This window comes from Filicampus tigris, chromosome 6, assembly GCF_054856515.1.
Source record: "Filicampus tigris isolate MCC_2025a chromosome 6, RoL_Ftig_1.0, whole genome shotgun sequence".
NCBI classification, from domain to species: domain Eukaryota; kingdom Metazoa; phylum Chordata; class Actinopteri; order Syngnathiformes; family Syngnathidae; genus Filicampus; species Filicampus tigris.
In genome coordinates this window covers 18,238,602-18,255,488 of record NC_141222.1, presented here as the reverse complement: position 1 = coordinate 18,255,488, position 16,887 = coordinate 18,238,602, and the positions used below count along the sequence as shown (strand labels likewise).

The window sequence follows — 16,887 nt, the reverse complement described above, 5'->3', positions numbered from 1 at the left end:
AAGTGTGAAACTTTGAAAACTTTAATCAAAAATTAACTGAATTTTTCAGTGAAAGTAAATGGTGTTTCAAATGTTGTCCATTGGAGATCACACAAAATGTCAGTCAACAACCTCAGTTAAAAAAAAAAGTTGGTTTGGTGCAACCCTTTTGTGTTGTGTTCATGTGCTGCCACAACTCCTCTTTTTATGTACACTATTCATTTACAAGGCGGGGAATAGCTGCACCTAACTGAAGTAAATGTAAATTTTGATTGGGTGTAGTCTGCAATGTCATTGCATAGTGCAACTGCGATTGAGATTTCGAATCGCTGCAAAACTTTGTCTCTCTGGGCAGGTTGGTGTTTCCACTTCAAAATAGTATGGCAAAAAGCTGCAAAATCCACGCCACATTGAACACATCAATTGGAACAAACGATGGATGGTCTTGCAGAAGCAGTTACTATAAGTCACCATTTCCATTGCTTATCAGTCACTGGTTGTGAAGACTTTATGACGATTGGAAAGAATTGACAAAAAGTATTGGTTTGCCCTGCTACTGCAGTACAATATTATAGTCCAGTCTCACTCTCAGTGCTTAACACATTCCTCACACTATCCCTTTGTAGTCACATCAACACAAGAGGCTAGTGGTAGTCACAGAGAAAGGTTGCTCGTCTCGAAGGTGATGACGAGGACAGCATCCGTAAGAGGAGGTGGATTAGCGAACGGGTCAACCAGTACTTCGGTCCTCTTTTTTTCCACATCCTCCCCGGGAGCTCAGACTGAGGCTTTAGCGAGACAGCCGACATCGGGCGAGGCTTAGTTACATACGCGCGGAGTTACAAAAGGACTGCCTGGACACCAGACACAAGAAATAAGATGCTACTGTATAACTATAGAGTATTTTAGATTTTGTTTCATTTTTCGCAAAAGTCAGCTGTCCAAATACTTTCTCCACACAGTATCTACTATTGCAACTAGTTTCCATGAGTGGACGATAGTGGGCAACTCTTCGATTCGAACTTTGAATCGAAGATGAGTTGCACCATGTACGTGGTTGACTAAAAAAATAACAGTATGCAGTATGCCATTGCAGCAACTTGGCACCGTACGCGAAGGCCAATCGCCAATTTATTCACAATTGTCTAGTTCATTCGGTCGTATTCATCAGCAAAAAACAACGGAAGCCTTGTGATTTCTTGGGAAAGACACAAGACTCTTCATTTTTCTGTAAGACATTAATTTCAAGGGTCATGTTGAGAAATGTTGAAATGATATACAGTACAGTAAAGCCAACTCCATCGCGGGTTCCAGGTTTGTGATCCCGCTATTTTGCAGATATTTTGGGGGGTCCAATGAATTACTTTATTTTGGTCTAACTTTGGTTTGTATTGGGTGTAATTCCGTTTGAGATGGTGTATATCAGCACAGCCTAGTTTTTGTTGAAAACCATTGACTGTCGTACTCTATAATCCTGCCTTTTACACCTACAGAAGGTGACCACTGTGGCTTCATTTTATTACATACGCTCGGTCCCCTGGCCTTTTCTTTTTGACTTTCAGTTTGCAAATAAAAAAGGCACACCCTTATAGGGCTTCTAAATTGAGTGAACATAAATGGAGATTTGTACGGGGCAATGGGAAGGTGAAGGAAAAAGTGAATGTTATGAGAGGGGGACAAGATGATAAGACTTCCATCAATCTTTTGGTAAGGACCCTTCCTTCTCTCGTGGTGCAGACATGGAGGTTATAGGCACAATGCAAAAGGAGTAAACACGTTGCATTATACATGTGTCAAAAATGCATTTGGCTGCATGTCCCGGGTTCGCTTGTTATCTGCAAAGCGGGTGCCAAACGTCTGCGGCGGCCGATATCAAAGTGGGACGTTGGCAGCGTAGAGAAGTGTGTCAGCGAAGCAGAGTCACCAGAGAGGCTACTCTACGAACGACTAATTGTGAAGCCAGAACACACTCAATGTTTGGTGGGGGTAGGCTGGGGGTTACTTTACCCCTTCCCACCCAAGTTTACGTGATGGCGACCTAGTAAAAAAACACAATTGAATGCCCATTGTGCCACTTTTTGTGTTTATGCTTGTTGTATGTAAAGTGCTTTGTTACAGCTGTACCTGTTGTGAAATGCGCTATACAAATAAAATTGTATTGTATTGAACCTGTTTTCGCCACCTGGGGGAAGTATAAGACAGGCAGATTGAATCTCACTTAAGTTCGAGGCAGTCCTGCCCTGGATGGAAATGGTAGCAAATCCTTTTTCAGCAGGGTGTGTCCTGCCTAGAACCCAAGTGTGAGGCATAACAATTCACTGGGAAGTCCTAACTCTCCCCTCAGTTTATCAATATGGCACTAATATTAGCCATTCTACGCAGAGGATAAAGAATATATAACAAAGTTCTGTTTTATTGTCCGTCTTCATGTCGCTGCGCCATTTTCATTGCATTGCTTTAAGGATTAAAGCACTGCAACAGACTTTATTTAGCATTAAGATATCAGACTGAAAGGCTAAGCTCTAGTTGTTTTCAATACTCAACATAAATTACCCACTTTCACTGTTTCACAATACTCAACTTGCATAGAAAGATACCTTTTGGTAAATAAATAAATAAAGATACCTTTTTGGTAAATGAATAATTTTGAGGGGAAAAAATCTAGGGGAAAAAGTCTGGGAAGCCCTTGAACTAGGCAACCACCTCTTAAATTTTCAGGCGTTGACAACAACACGTGCCCCTGCAAACATCTCCAGCTTGATGATATTCTCCTAGTACTCAGTATCAGTGCTGCATGAAGGCTCTGAAGTGTGTGGCCCACCATAATACCCCCTAAAGTGTAGACCACCTAAGGTGAGCTCGCTAATGAAATCAAACAGGTAACACACCCTTCCTTCTTTTTTTATTCTTGTTTTCTCTCTGCCTTCAGTTTCAGTGTCCGACAACAAAGACATGTTTATATGCATAATATCAACGCCTGGTAGGCAGCGCTGCACTGCAGGCCCCCCCCCATCCCACCTCAACCTCACCCTGTGAGCACAGGTGGAGCAGTCCAGGATCACTGGGACCAATTAGGACGGAGAGCAGGTACATTAGCATGTTTGAACGGAGGGCCATCTTCTAGGAGGTAGCGTGGTTTAAAAATACAGTGCTTTATATTTCATATACTGTACGTGGTGTGTGTATATATATATACATACATACATATATATACATATATATATATACATACATATATACATGTGTATACTTTATATTATCAGGCTAATAACTAGAGTGTTTGTGGGTATGGATGTGAATACAGTGCTGTTTTTCTTTATTAAAACCTGTGACAAAAAATGGGTCTTTTCCAGTTCCCGAGCTGGAAGTCCAATTAAGTCAATAGTAAGAGTGTCAGTGCTGCCTTGTCTCCACAAGAGAGCAGAGCTCAATCATGTTCAATTGGAAAGGAGTTAGGGCTAACCTTTCACAATTATTGGGATTTTGTGATCATAATTTGGGAGTCAAAAAACACACACATTATCATTTGATTGCGGCATTGGAATTTGACATGAATTTTGATCAAATATTTCGATCATTTTGAGAGTATAAAGAACTAACCTGTTATGTTATTTGACTACAATTCAAGATTTGCGTTGGAAGAGTTATCACCTGACTGACATAATGCATCATTAAAACTATTAAATGAATGGTTATTTAAAATTATTTTACCTGCATTTCAAGATTTTTCTTTTCGGAATGTAATAGTGATAATGTCCTGATAATTTGTTCTCTTTTATTTCGTACTGTATGCAATCATGACTCTTTCATTGTTATGATTATCTTTCGTCAGTGATTGACATTCCTTTACTGCCTTAAAGTGAGTCGTGCCGTGTCCAATTTGAAATATAGTTGTCCTGTTTAATGAACACCTTCTACCCTGCTTCCTTCCTCTACGACACAGATGTCAAACTCAAGACTCATTGTATGTGGCCCGCCAAAGCAAATTATGTGCATTGACTTAATATTTCTTATTGAAATACCAAAATTGAAAATCGCCTTCACTGTTAAAATGTTGAGATATTGCACGCATTTTTGTTACCACTTCTCCTTTTAAAATAAATGTAATAATAGTTTTTTTTAATGGTTTTATTGGCCTCTGGTTCCAAGACTAACTATTCGTCTATTTGTTGTATGTATGTAATATGAGGCTACTGATTTGAGATCACAGACATAACAGCTAGCCCTCCGAAGGAAACCATAACTATGATGTGTCCCGCAACAAAAATGAGTTTGACACCCCTGGTCTAAGACCTCAGGTTGTTTTGCTTTGTTGTTATTGCTGTCATTAAGCACCAGATGGCAGCAAATCACATGCAGTGTAGTGCATCGTGAGTCTTTATTGTACTACATTTTGAGCTTTATTATACAGAACAAAATATCACAACTTCAACAAGAAAGACAATATCACGTGACTCTGTAGTTGTACTTTGGTTTAAAATATAAAACTGGCAGCTGCTAAGAAGCTGCCATTCGCGAGCCTCTTTTTCATTCTTGCACGCTCTCTCATTTCCCACAGGATGGCGCTGCTTGCACACCAGACGTGGCTGCCTTGTTCAAAATCAGATGGTGCAGTACTTCATTTTATGTACGTGTATTTGTGTGTGTGCTTATCTATGTATACCGTATAATATAAGAAATATGTTTATATACGTATATAGATATACTGTATCATCTCTACGTATAAATAAACTCGCTACATACATGTATATACTGTATATGTATATGTGTGTGTATTTGTATGTGTGTTTATATATATCTATATCGTATTATGAATAGTATTTTTATATACGTATATAGATATGCTGTATCATCTATACATATAAACACACTCACTCATATGTATGTATATGTTTTAAAATGTCACTTTATAGCCATATACATATGTACAGGCACACCAGAAGTCGTGTCCCCCCGCCCTTCTCCACTTCCTCCATGCCCATTTAACTCATGTCAACGAATCACGTGACTCCTATGTATGTGTTAATCTAGGATTTAAAACCAGTAGATTATCTATTCAAACAACCACCTTCATGTGATTATCCCATCATTAAGAGTCAACTAATTAGTCTTATCACGTGATGTAAATATATCAAGAATGTTTTATTTATTTATTTGTGTTCGATAACTGTTTTAAATGAAACAAGTCACTGCCAATTGATTCTTTGCAGGAGTCCTGTTAGGAGGGGGCGGAGTTGCTCTCTATGACGTCACCCAGCGCGTGGTCACATGCGTCCTCGGTGTCCAATCGGATTTCCGAGGAGAGCCCACAGAGACCCCCGCAAAGTGAAGACGTAGCGAGGATAGCGCGCGGCAGCCACCACACACTCGAACCCCTCCGTGCATTACATTCCGTATTATTAATTACTGTTATTAATTTCTGAACCCTGAGCTATCTCTGTAGTCTGCCAGCATGTCTGTAGCGGGCCTCAAGAAGCAATTCCACAAAGCCACTCAGGTAAGTGAGGACGTCCTGCAGAATCTCATGCTGTTTGTTTGTGTGTGTGTTTTATATTATTAGTGAAAATTTTATTTTGGTTTATTGTTTATGCGTGTGCGAGGGTGGATGCTTTGCTGGTGCTGCAGCACCTTACCGCAAAGGTTTTATTTCATCGGAATTCCAGCCCTTCCACCGCATATCAGCCTTCCATCCTACCCTTCAGATGACATTCTGCGTCACGTGACGTGGGTTTGGCGCGTAAGAGCAGCTGAATAACGGGTTTTTTTTTTATTATTGTCATTATTATGGTGCACGCGCGCGCGCACTCCACGATGGAGGTGTTATGCAATCGTTAAGTGCGACTGGCCGGAAATCCTCTCCTCTCAGCTGCGGCACGCCATGACCTGAGCGCCCTCTAAGCATTAATAGGCGAGGGACACTTTATTAGGTACACCTACAATATTCTCAATTATTATTGTGATAGTATGTAATCCAATGCACATCATCTTTATCCCTTGAAATGAATGGAAATGCCATTAATCCTTTCAGCACTACCCCCCCCCCCCACACACACACACACACCCCAAGAAAAAAAAAACACTCAAGAAATGTTTAAAGCAAAAAAAACAGCACTGGACAGCATCGTAAAACAAACATTAGTAACATTATTAAACAGAATGTAAAGAATGAAACCGTTTTTGCAGCATCTTTTAATTCAATGGGTCTCCCTCTAGTGTATGCGCCTTGGCCACTAGGGACAGTATAATACTGACATAGAATACACAAAGAAGACAGTGGCAACTATGTTGCTGTGAAATTAGTCATTTTTAATCAAGGATAAAGAATGTATGCCTGTGAGCTATCGCTAGGTTGTCTGTCTGTATGTGTTGCTGCACCGTTTGTATTCAATAACCCAGGGCTCACTCCCGTGACTGATGCTAAATTCATTAGCCCATCTATGGTGGTTTTATGTTTTTGCATTAAGATAGCGGACTTCCATAAAACAAAGTTAATGTGGTTTGGTTAAATACACTACGTATGATTCCCTTTGTGTTATGTTCAGTTTGACACTAAACTTCAACTGGTCAATAATGAGCTTAAAGCAAGCCCAGTGAGCCTCTGTTTCGAAGAATTCATCCTGTAATCATAACACAAATTTTTGCTCGCAATTCAAGACAAAAAAAATCTGCCGAGGGATGGCTCATACTGTATCTCGAACAACTCTTCAGGTCAAGGTGGATACTAAAAAATGTTTCCTAATGTTTTGTCCCTCCTGTTTTTCCCTAATGAGGTAACCAAACATATTACAAATAGACAATGACATAAAATGACAGCAACAAACTCATTGCATTGTACCCGCTCGCACTAAATTGTATCATATTGAATCATAATCCCACTGACTCAAACCTAATCCAATCGTTCCACTTTAAAATGATCGTCCTTGTATCGTTTAGCACCACATGTATCGAGATACATTTCGGGTCGTCTTTTATTGGAGACATTCACTCACCTGGTGATTAGCAGTAATTTAAACATCTCAGCAGCATGGGACTACAGTACTTCTAGTTTACAATAGAATCGATGTTACAATGTACAGTGTAGCGGTTCACCTAGCTGACCGTCATACAGCTGGCATGGGACATCACATTCGCAGTCTTCCTTGTCTGCGCTGGTGTGCCTAATGAGTGTCCTGACTGAATGTTATTGAATACCTTGGCTGTCATTTTGACGGTCCCGAACGTCCGTGCTATCGGAAAATATATTTATAATGATATAGATGATAATAATAATTTATAATATAATAATAATAAAATATTAGGAACATTTTTGTCAGTTGTGAGCGGTGATGCCGGTGACAGCATGTCCAATCCAGATCTCACACACCGCAGGTCACGAGCAACCCGGCTGAGTCACGGACGCCGCCCCTCTTCCGCTCACTCGCCGTCGTAATGCGTCACCATGCTGGTTAAGTTCTACGTCGTTATACAACCACTTAGTTATGACACCGTCACGATGTGTTGCTTTTGTCAGACTTCAGTTGCACTGGGAACATGGCCTCTCTCTTCTCCTGAGAATTTAGTGGGCTTTTGATCATGTATGTAAAGTTTAGTCATGAAAAGGTATTTACATCTCGATAATTTTATACATAATTGTAAGAACCAGCTTAAATTTGCTTTAGATTTCAGACCACATTTCATAGCGTCATAATATGTTTACATAAGAATTTTTGTAGAATTTTGATCATTTTAAGCACTGACTGTGTTATCTTCTTACAAGGATTTAGTACCATTTACAACATCCGTATCATGTTTTTATGAGAATTTTGTAGGATTTGTGGCAAAACTCAATTTTAACAATGTATGGTCTGTTGAGAATTCTGTCGAATTTTAACCACATTTGTAAATGTCATATGTTCTCATGAGAATTAAGTGTTTTGGACACTTTAAGCACCAAGGATCCTCCTCAGATTTTGTAGGATTTTGAACATTTTAAGAGCCATATAATGTTCACTTCAAATTTGGGCTGGAGTTTGAGCTACATTTAAACAACCATATATTGAAAGCTCATGAACATTTTGTAGGATTTAGAACTTTGAGAATGTATATCACATTTTAAGTACAATATTATGTTCACTTTAGAATTTGGTAGGATTGTGAACAATATTTCAAGTTATGTTAATCTATGTTACGCATTCATGAGAATTCTGGAGCATTTTGAGCAAATTTTAAAGCGCGTGTATTTGCGGGGGAGTGCTTTTGAGAATTTAAGCACCACATCATAGTCACATTAGAATTTAGTGGGATTTAAAATTCAGACATTATCACCATCAAATTAGTTTCGCTGTGAACATTTTCAGCATTAGAAGTTGTCGTGAGGATGAAATTGTCTCTTGTCTGTCCTTTGCATTCAAAAGCACGTTGAACACGAGATTTGCATAAGGTCAGAGCTTAATTTCCACAATTAATATCCTGTAGGCGCTCTTGTCTGCTTGCGAGGCATTTATGTTGTTGTTTATGCCCCACTGAGAGGCTTGTATAGGTGATTTAAAGCAAATAACACAAAACATAATTACCGGAAGTGTTCAACGATGTCAGCTTGTAAATAGAAAGGAGAGAAAAAGCTGCTCTTGACCGTGAGTTTGTTAATCATCAGCTCATTTCACCGCACTGGACCCAGATCAAGTCATTGGAGTGTGATTGTTTTATTGATGCCCATTGGCTGCACTTCTCAAACAATCTTGCACCAGCGCGTGTGTGTGAAGCTATAATTGTATGAGGCACTGTGTTTCAGCTTTGTACTTCTTATTCCCTGTCACACGTTTGCCATATGACATCTTTATTTAATAACTGTACAGGGAATGTTCCAAGTCACATTTGAACATGGTCTCACAATTGGGGAACTGGTAACAATCGCAAAAAAAAATAGTAATTTTTACTGAGCATATGCACACCTGTGCACCTACTTTATCTTGATTGTTTGATTTTACTTCCCCTCTGTTATATGATTCTTATTTTTAACTTTCAATTCAATTTTATAGGTTATAGGTCACATTAAAGTAGAAGTCAACCGAAAACAATTCTTTACAATAATATGATGTATACACCCCCACTAGTCTAAACACAGCACTTTCATTAATATTGCATTTGTGGAATATGAGTTAAGAAGCAAAATCCACCCGTTTTAGGTCATCTCAGGGGGTATCCATTTTGTCCCTTGCTGTCAACTGACAATGACATCCAATCTATCTATCTATCTATCTATCTATCTATCTATCTATCTATCTATCTATCTATCTATCTATCTATCTTTACATTCATCCATCCATCCATCCATCCACCCATCCACCCATCTGGCTAGCCACTGGTCGGGCTAGCTAGCTAGCTGGCTAGCCAGCTATTATTCCATCTGTCATCTAATTTGTCTAATTAACCCCAATTAGACAAAAGACCCCCTCCAACTCCCTGTTCTCCTGCCATGACCCTGTAATCCTAAATCCACAGTTACTCAGACTACACTCACACACACAGGAGACACGTATGTGATGGTCAAGAGAAGTAATATGATGGCAGGCTTAGTGGGATCAGATGCATATCTGCACTAATGGCTCATTACTCCATCGCCAGTGAATGTCATTTGGCTTTAGACAGCGTTTTAGCTCATATTAATAGTCGTGATTGATTAATAGCAATGCTTCATTTATGTTTTATTGTATGTTAGCTAATCAAAAAGGAAGGCACAGAAGAAGCCAAGCTGCTTTGTCTTACTAATGTAAAAATCATTGCTCATCGATTCCCATTCAGGTTGTTTCGCCTTGCGGTCGGGTCATAGTAGCGTAGACTACAGTAAAAGTAGTTTGTGCACTAAAGAGCAAGCACTTGGATTTAGTCATTTAATGACTTTGACATGATCAGCTTCAGAGTCCCAAGTCCTCAAGCATGAGGCCTCAATTTTGCTTTTTCTTTGGCTAATAATTAGCCAAATCCGACGATGCTAGCACTGTAAATCTGCGCAGTGGCGGACTAGGTGTTTGTATTTGTGGATGGGCGTGGCCTGGCGGAGCTGCAGGTGGGTGAACTGCGCCACTGTGGGAGTGTGTACAGTACCCTGACTTTATTTGCCGCCATTCAAATAAGTTCCTCTTAATCCATTTAAATGTGGCACTCTCGCATGGAGACGTGTCTGTGTGAAAGAGGACAATGCGTAATCAATTCGACCCATGAGTGGAGCATTTTCACTGCTCTAGCCATGGTGTGGCAACAGACAATGTTTTTACCCAGCTTCTATCATACAAACTCAGCAGGAATCAAGGTTATTGTAATGAACTAAAAGTAACAAAATAACTAAAACAAAAATTGAATAAATATTTTCGTTTTTGAAATAAAATTTGAAGAAATGAAAACTAACTGAAACTACATCTTATGTTTGTGAAAATAACTGAAGAAAGAAATCAATGTGTTCAAGTTAGGCGGGCTTAGCGAGTTTTTATAAATGCCTCGTAATGCCTACTTTGTATCTAAAGCTTCCACTGTGGCGCATCTTACATTAAAACCAATGAGAGCCACACGGAAATTGGCTTACGCCTCGCCGTGAACAGATGGCCCGTCCAAAAAATGCTGCAGTGACCTTAGCACCGCTCCTCTCCTAGTCGCTAACTAGCTTGGTAGCTTTGCGCCAAGTCACTTTATAAGACTTAAGCGGGGCACACGTTCACCTCCGCCTTCTTGTCATTTACATCCCTCCTTTGCAATCACGCTGGCGTCAAGTCGTCTCTCTCAGGCACTCAAGGACGCTGCGGCCATTTTGCAAAAAAAAAAGCACAGGAGCGTGAGGGGAGAGGAAACTGCAGTCTTTCACGACGCTAATTAATTTAGCAGTAGTGGAAGCTGAGAAAAGTGTGTGTGAAAGGTTTTATTTTACACCTATTGGACAACTTTGCCTCATTACAGAGCAGACGTTGCTCTGCTAGAACGCCTCTAATGTGTGTGGTTTTTTTTTTTTGCATCGAGCTGCAGTTTTTCAGCGCGGCGTGCAAGTGGAATCCTTTATTTTCCTCGTCGGACTATTGTGTGTGTGCGAGCGGCATACTAATACACGCTCATTGTCAAGGTGTGTGTGCGTGTCCACTGTTGAATGATGGCATAGCTTGCAGCCTTCCTTGCATCCCGTAAGAGTGATTGTTTGGCCGGATGTAAGTGGAAGTGGAAGTGGAATAGTAGACAGGTATGTGTGTTGGGGAGGCAGGGGGGGCTTGAGGGGCAGCAGATTGCGAGTGGGTGACTCATGCCGCCTGGATGCTCAGCGAGGAGCACTGCAGTACAGCGTAAAGTCCATCCAACTGGGAGATAGCAGATGGGGGAGGGACAGGGGGATTGACAGGGGGGGGGGGGGGGGGGCGGATGGTTTGGGGCGGGGGGGTTGCTGATGGGGTATTCGGTGAGGCTCTGTGTTGTGTTTTTAACTGGATGCTTTTTATCAGTTTGAATCTTACCGTGATGCCGAAGCATCACAATATCACCGTCACACGTGGATTATAAACTGTAGAGCCCCGACCGATTTATCGGCTAGCCGATTATATCGCCTGATATTAGGACTTTTTAGGTTACTGTCAAAGTAAACATCAAACGGTATGGTCTGTTCAACCTGTCATGACACTTCCATTGCAGTCTTGTGTGAAGCTAATCGAAAGCGGTTTTATTGCGGTCATGTCATGTAAATGATCACGTTCTTCATGTCTCCACTGCTGACATGTCAGAGGACAAATCGCTCACAAATCTCCCCCGCTAACCCATCCCCCCCCACGCACACACACAGCCTGTTACCTGATAGTGATGTGACTTTGGTCCAGCAGTACATGTCCCGTCCATGCTTTCATCCCCAGCTACTTGCACCTGCAGCACTTTTCCTACTCCTCTTTGTGATTTACCTTCTGGCTTTCTTGAAAAAGGTTTATTTTCCCCTTTCTTATCACAGTAAAGTCTTCATATGACTTTGAGTCATGACTTTCCCCTCTGGTGCTTTTTTTGGACTTCCTCCTGCAGCGATGCATCAGACTCAGGCTTCTGATTTAAAGCCTTGTTTACACAGAGCGCTACTGTTAATGCTAACCGATCAATACAGCACCACTTTCCTTTGCCATTCTTCTGGGGTACCTACTATAATACCGCCCTACTTGAAGGACAAAAAAAACAAGATGAAACAGCAATGGCGGCATCCACTTGCGTTTAAAGCAAGCGTGGCAACCTAAGGCCCAGAATCAGATACGGTTCGCAAAAGTATTTGATCCGGACGGCCATGTACAAATTTGATAGGGATCAAACAAAATCCTTTGGACAATATTGTCTTTGAAGGGCCCCTAGAAATGTGCACCTTAAAATATCTAAGATGTTTCAACGTCGCGTATAAAAGAAATGAACTTTTTTCCCATTGGGCCTCACGGCAGCCAATCAGCATCGGGCATACTAGGGTCACGAATGGGCAGATTTTCGGTGCTTCGCTCCGCGTCCCACCGCTCCAAACGCATCATCCGTACAATATATATTTGTACATATGGAATTTACACTGGCTAGGAGAAGCTCTCCAATTTTGTTGTACACTGAGTTTAATGACAATAATTCAGATTCTGATTCAAATGGAAGTCAAGTCAAAAATTGTCTTTGCAGTATCAACACTCTTCCGGGGCTGAATTTTGAGTGAAACCTGATGTGTTTTTCAAGCGGTTGCACCAGACCCTCCCGCCCCCCCTCTGTGCTTGCCTCAGTTGAGCCACTTCCATTGAAAAATTGACTTCCCTTCCTTGCAGTTTTCTCTCTGTGCCTCCGAATGATTTAAAAAAACCTCACGTGCAAGGTCGTCTCATTCCCTGGCGTCATATTTGTTCCTGGGGTTTAATGGCAAACGGCAAATGTCTGTAACGAGCCTATTTTTAGCTGGTCGCAATGGAAGTGCTGGTGCGCTCACTTCATTTATTGAGCCCAAAGGAAATGACGTGTTGTTTGCAGAGTGAAGATGAAGTGAAGATGTGCTTTTCTCTGCTATCCTTCTTCTCCTCTCGCTGCATCAGTATTCAGGCCGTGGCTGATGTTTTATTCAGTGCGTGGAACATTCCGGGGCATCCACTTCTTAAGAGAGGAGTGGATTGAATCATGAGGCTCTGAAAGGGAATTTTTTGGCATGCTTTTTGTGTCCTTAATTAACAGCTATATGACAGAAATGGAAAGACGGAAAGGTGGTATCTTGACTTATTCCCAGTTGTTTCTCAGGAACGTGTATTTGTCCTTGTCCATTCAAAGTCTGAGAAAAAGTATAATGGAAATGTATAGAAATACACTTGACATGACAACTTGTTCAACCATTTTACATGTAAAGACTTACGCGATGACCGAATCCCTAAATATTAAACAGACATCTACTAAGATACATTTTGATCAACATGACATAAGCAACTGATATTGTACAAACCCAATTCCAGTGAAGTTGGGACAGTTTGAAATGTGGACTCGTCAGACCACAGCACACTTTTTCACTTTTACCTCACTCCAGCTCAGGCGAACTCCTGCCCGGAAAAGCTGTCATTTGTTGTCGGAATACAGCAGAGAATAGTACATCATCAATAGATCGCCAAACACCTTACAAATTGTTGAAAAGAAATAATAAAATTCATATTTTGGTCACTACTTAGCACATTTTGCCTATCACGGGGTGGACTGGGACGGAACCACCGCAATATATGAAGGATTACTGTAGTCCTCGAACAAAAGATTTTTGAGGATTGTACAATTTCACATTTGATGGGTGACCAGGCACTCCGGAGACCCAACCACAACAAGGAATTAAAAAATGTGATTTTACGTAATGTCTTCTTGTCGTCGGAGGACCTCAGAGGGCTTCCGAGGTTCCGGTGTACGGCCCGAATAATCGTCATCAATCCCCCTGAGGCCAGCGGTGTCATCGTCACCTAACCGAATGGAGGCCGCTTGTCACTTTCTTCAAGCCTCATTCAGTCTTCTTGGTTGGCTGAGTGCATTGACTGAAGGGCGCGAGTACATTTGGCTATATGTCATTATTCACATGTGGTGTTTACAGCCTCTGAGACCTTGTAGGTGCATATCGACAGGATCGAAGTTCAGCATCGGTCAAGTAGAGGTCGGGAACTCAAGGCCTCAGTGTGGCTTGGAGTTCTGCCATTTTGGTTGCAAACAGACACTTGAGGGTAATTTTGCCCATTGCCAAGGGTCCTTCAAAGACAAATTTACCCTTCACATGTTGCCTAATTGCTACCAATTTTGAACCACGAGGAGCAACACTAAACTGTGAAAAAATTGAGTTTTTGCTGTTGCGTGTGGGCGATAATGGCGTTGAAATTTGATGACTCGCCATAAAACATGAAATGATTTCGCTTAACCAGACTGTTTCAGAGCCAGTTTCACTTAGCAAAATGAAATTTGGTAGTCTTGTTTAACATGAGTAAACCCAGGAAAAGTGTCATGAAGCCATGCACAAAAAAATACTGGACTTCGCAGAGACTGCGACATTTGCAGAGCCCCTTCAGAGACAGACTTGTCTAAGAGAAGCGTCAAGAAATGTCTTTGTTCAAAATGCGCTCAAAGCCAGTTTCATTTAGCAAAATTAAATTTGGTAGGCACGTGTGTCACGAGAAGACCCACAAAAAGTCTCAAAATGCCATGTATGAAAAGATAAAATGGAAGTCTGCCATTTTTCAGGTTTGGTTTAGCCATTTTCATAGATCCTCCAAAGACAGACTCATCCTAGAAAGATTGGTCTCAAATTGGAACCACATGCTTTAGGCGAATGATTTCCAACCTTTGTTGAGCCGAAGCACATATTTTACATTTGAAAAAAACTCACAGCCAACCACCAAACAATATTTGAACAAAAAGTGCACACACAGGTTAGTTATGTACCTACTGCCATCTATTGGAAGAGCATTTCATTATTCTTCCTGTCACTATACGTTGTTGGCATAAATAGTTGGACAAAGACACATTGCTTTTAGTAAATAGATCATTTTCAAGTGAAATTAGATGATTTCCCGCCGCACACTTGATGCTCTCTTACCTCACTTAGTTGGCAGATGGATGATGCTAAATGGTGGAACATTTTTTTTTGTTAGCTGGTGAGCAGTTAGCTTGCGCTAGTTTCCACACAGGACTTATTTTTGCAAGTGTTAGCCAAATGGGAGAATTTTTTGTCATGTCAAATGTGGAGTATTTGAACTAGCTACATTTTATTGGTGTACTTAATTTTGTGGATTGAAACTGTGACTTTTTAAAACCGCGGGGTAACTTGAAAGTAAGCATCACATTGTGATTGTCGCTGGTGTCATTCACCAGCTGTTGAATGAACCAAAAAGTTTTTACTTTGTCCATAATGAGCTCATCCAAATGAGCCTGCTGGGAAGCTCCCACTCACATAGCGTTGGACTGAGAACTGCGGGAAAGGAAAAAGCTGAATGGGATCGATAGAGAAACGTGATGAAGTAGGAAATGATGGCGAGAAGAGGGCATCTCGCTTCCAGGCAGCTGTAGCAGCTTGTCTTCTAAGTGAAGCAATTTGTCCTGTTTTCTTCTTTGTGGTGTCCAGCTGCAGATGGTACATTTCCGCTTTTGAGCCCAAATCTCAGCTAAACCAAGGGTAACTCAAACAGCCAAAAGATACACAAATTCCCTTACAAAAGCGAAGCAGAATCATTTAAGAGTGCCGAATTCTTCCTGGTTCACAGATGATGACATAATATGACAGGACCGTACCATTTTTGACTTTGGGGCAGGGAGAACGCTTGAATCGTGACTCAAAAAGTGAAAAGAAAAAATATTTCAGACTACAGAAGCCTCCTCTACCACTACCATTTTCATCACGGGTGGCCAAACTTTTGTGCTCAAGGGCCATTTTTTTTTTTTTTTTTTAAATGGGCAGATGGGTCAGGCATAGGTCAAGTTAAAAAAAAAAAAAGTCACAAGTAATACAGTCAAAAAAATAATACATTCCCATGTTTTACTTGTATTGTTGACAAATAATTCAATTATGAGTAATCAACTAATGATTTAATAAAACAATAAAAAACTTAAAGATATAAATGTATAAAATAACATTTTATTTTACATCAATGTATAATGCATATGTATTATGTAACAGTAATAACCATTTATTTCATTTTAGAAAATGTTATATGTATCTAAATTGGTTTGTTTTACTGCTACATTTTCTTGTATGTGTAATAATAAATTCATCCAGTCATTCAATGTGATAAATGGATTTAAAAAAATAGAAAATAGACATATTAATTAACCAATTTGCGTGAAAAACAACAACTGAAAAAATATTACAGGACTCCAGATCTGCCTTTTGTTGCTTGACTGCAACCTCACATTTCTTGTGCTTTTTGGAGGTTAAAAAAACAACATGATGGCATTTGTCCTGCCACGTGCCCGCCATGACATCTGCCCTCCCCGGCCCCCCCAGCAGTCCTCAGACTGGATGATTCCGCCGGGATTATTCTGTCATTAATCCGAGCGCGGTGATTTCGCATCCTATTGACTGAGAATCTGTGCGGCCTTAATCTTGGGAAACGTGCACGCATCACTGCGCCCACTCTGTCATGTCATAAACAGAAAGTGTCTTAAATTTAATGGGCCTAAAACTCCTCCAATTTAAAGACAGCGATCAATCATAACTCAACTGTAATTGTACTGTACAAATGTTAATAGTGATGGATTAGCATTGTGCTGCAGGTTTGCCGCACTCACTTTATTTTCTCGTTTTCATGTTCGTTTTAACACGCCGGCAGCAGGCTTTAACATTTAAGTCAATTAAAGGGCCATACTTAATTTTTGGGGGGAAAAATTGTAATCATCCACCAAATGTGTATTATGTATTATGACTGTGAGTGGGTTAAATGTTTTGGGGCTTTT

At 40.6% G+C, this 16,887-nt stretch overlaps 1 protein-coding gene across 1 annotated transcript in view; it reads left to right on the top strand.

The window, feature by feature from the left end:
* The first annotated feature begins 5,289 nt into the window (after window positions 1-5,289).
* The window catches only part of sh3gl2a (SH3 domain containing GRB2 like 2a, endophilin A1), a 34,499-nt gene continuing 22,901 nt past the window's right edge, over window positions 5,290-16,887 (top strand). Inside the window, exon 1 of the mRNA XM_086033444.1 lies at window positions 5,290-5,476. Within this exon, the coding sequence (XP_085889570.1) occupies window positions 5,432-5,476 (45 nt within the window). The 5' untranslated portion in view covers window positions 5,290-5,431. The remainder of the gene's footprint in view (window positions 5,477-16,887) is intronic.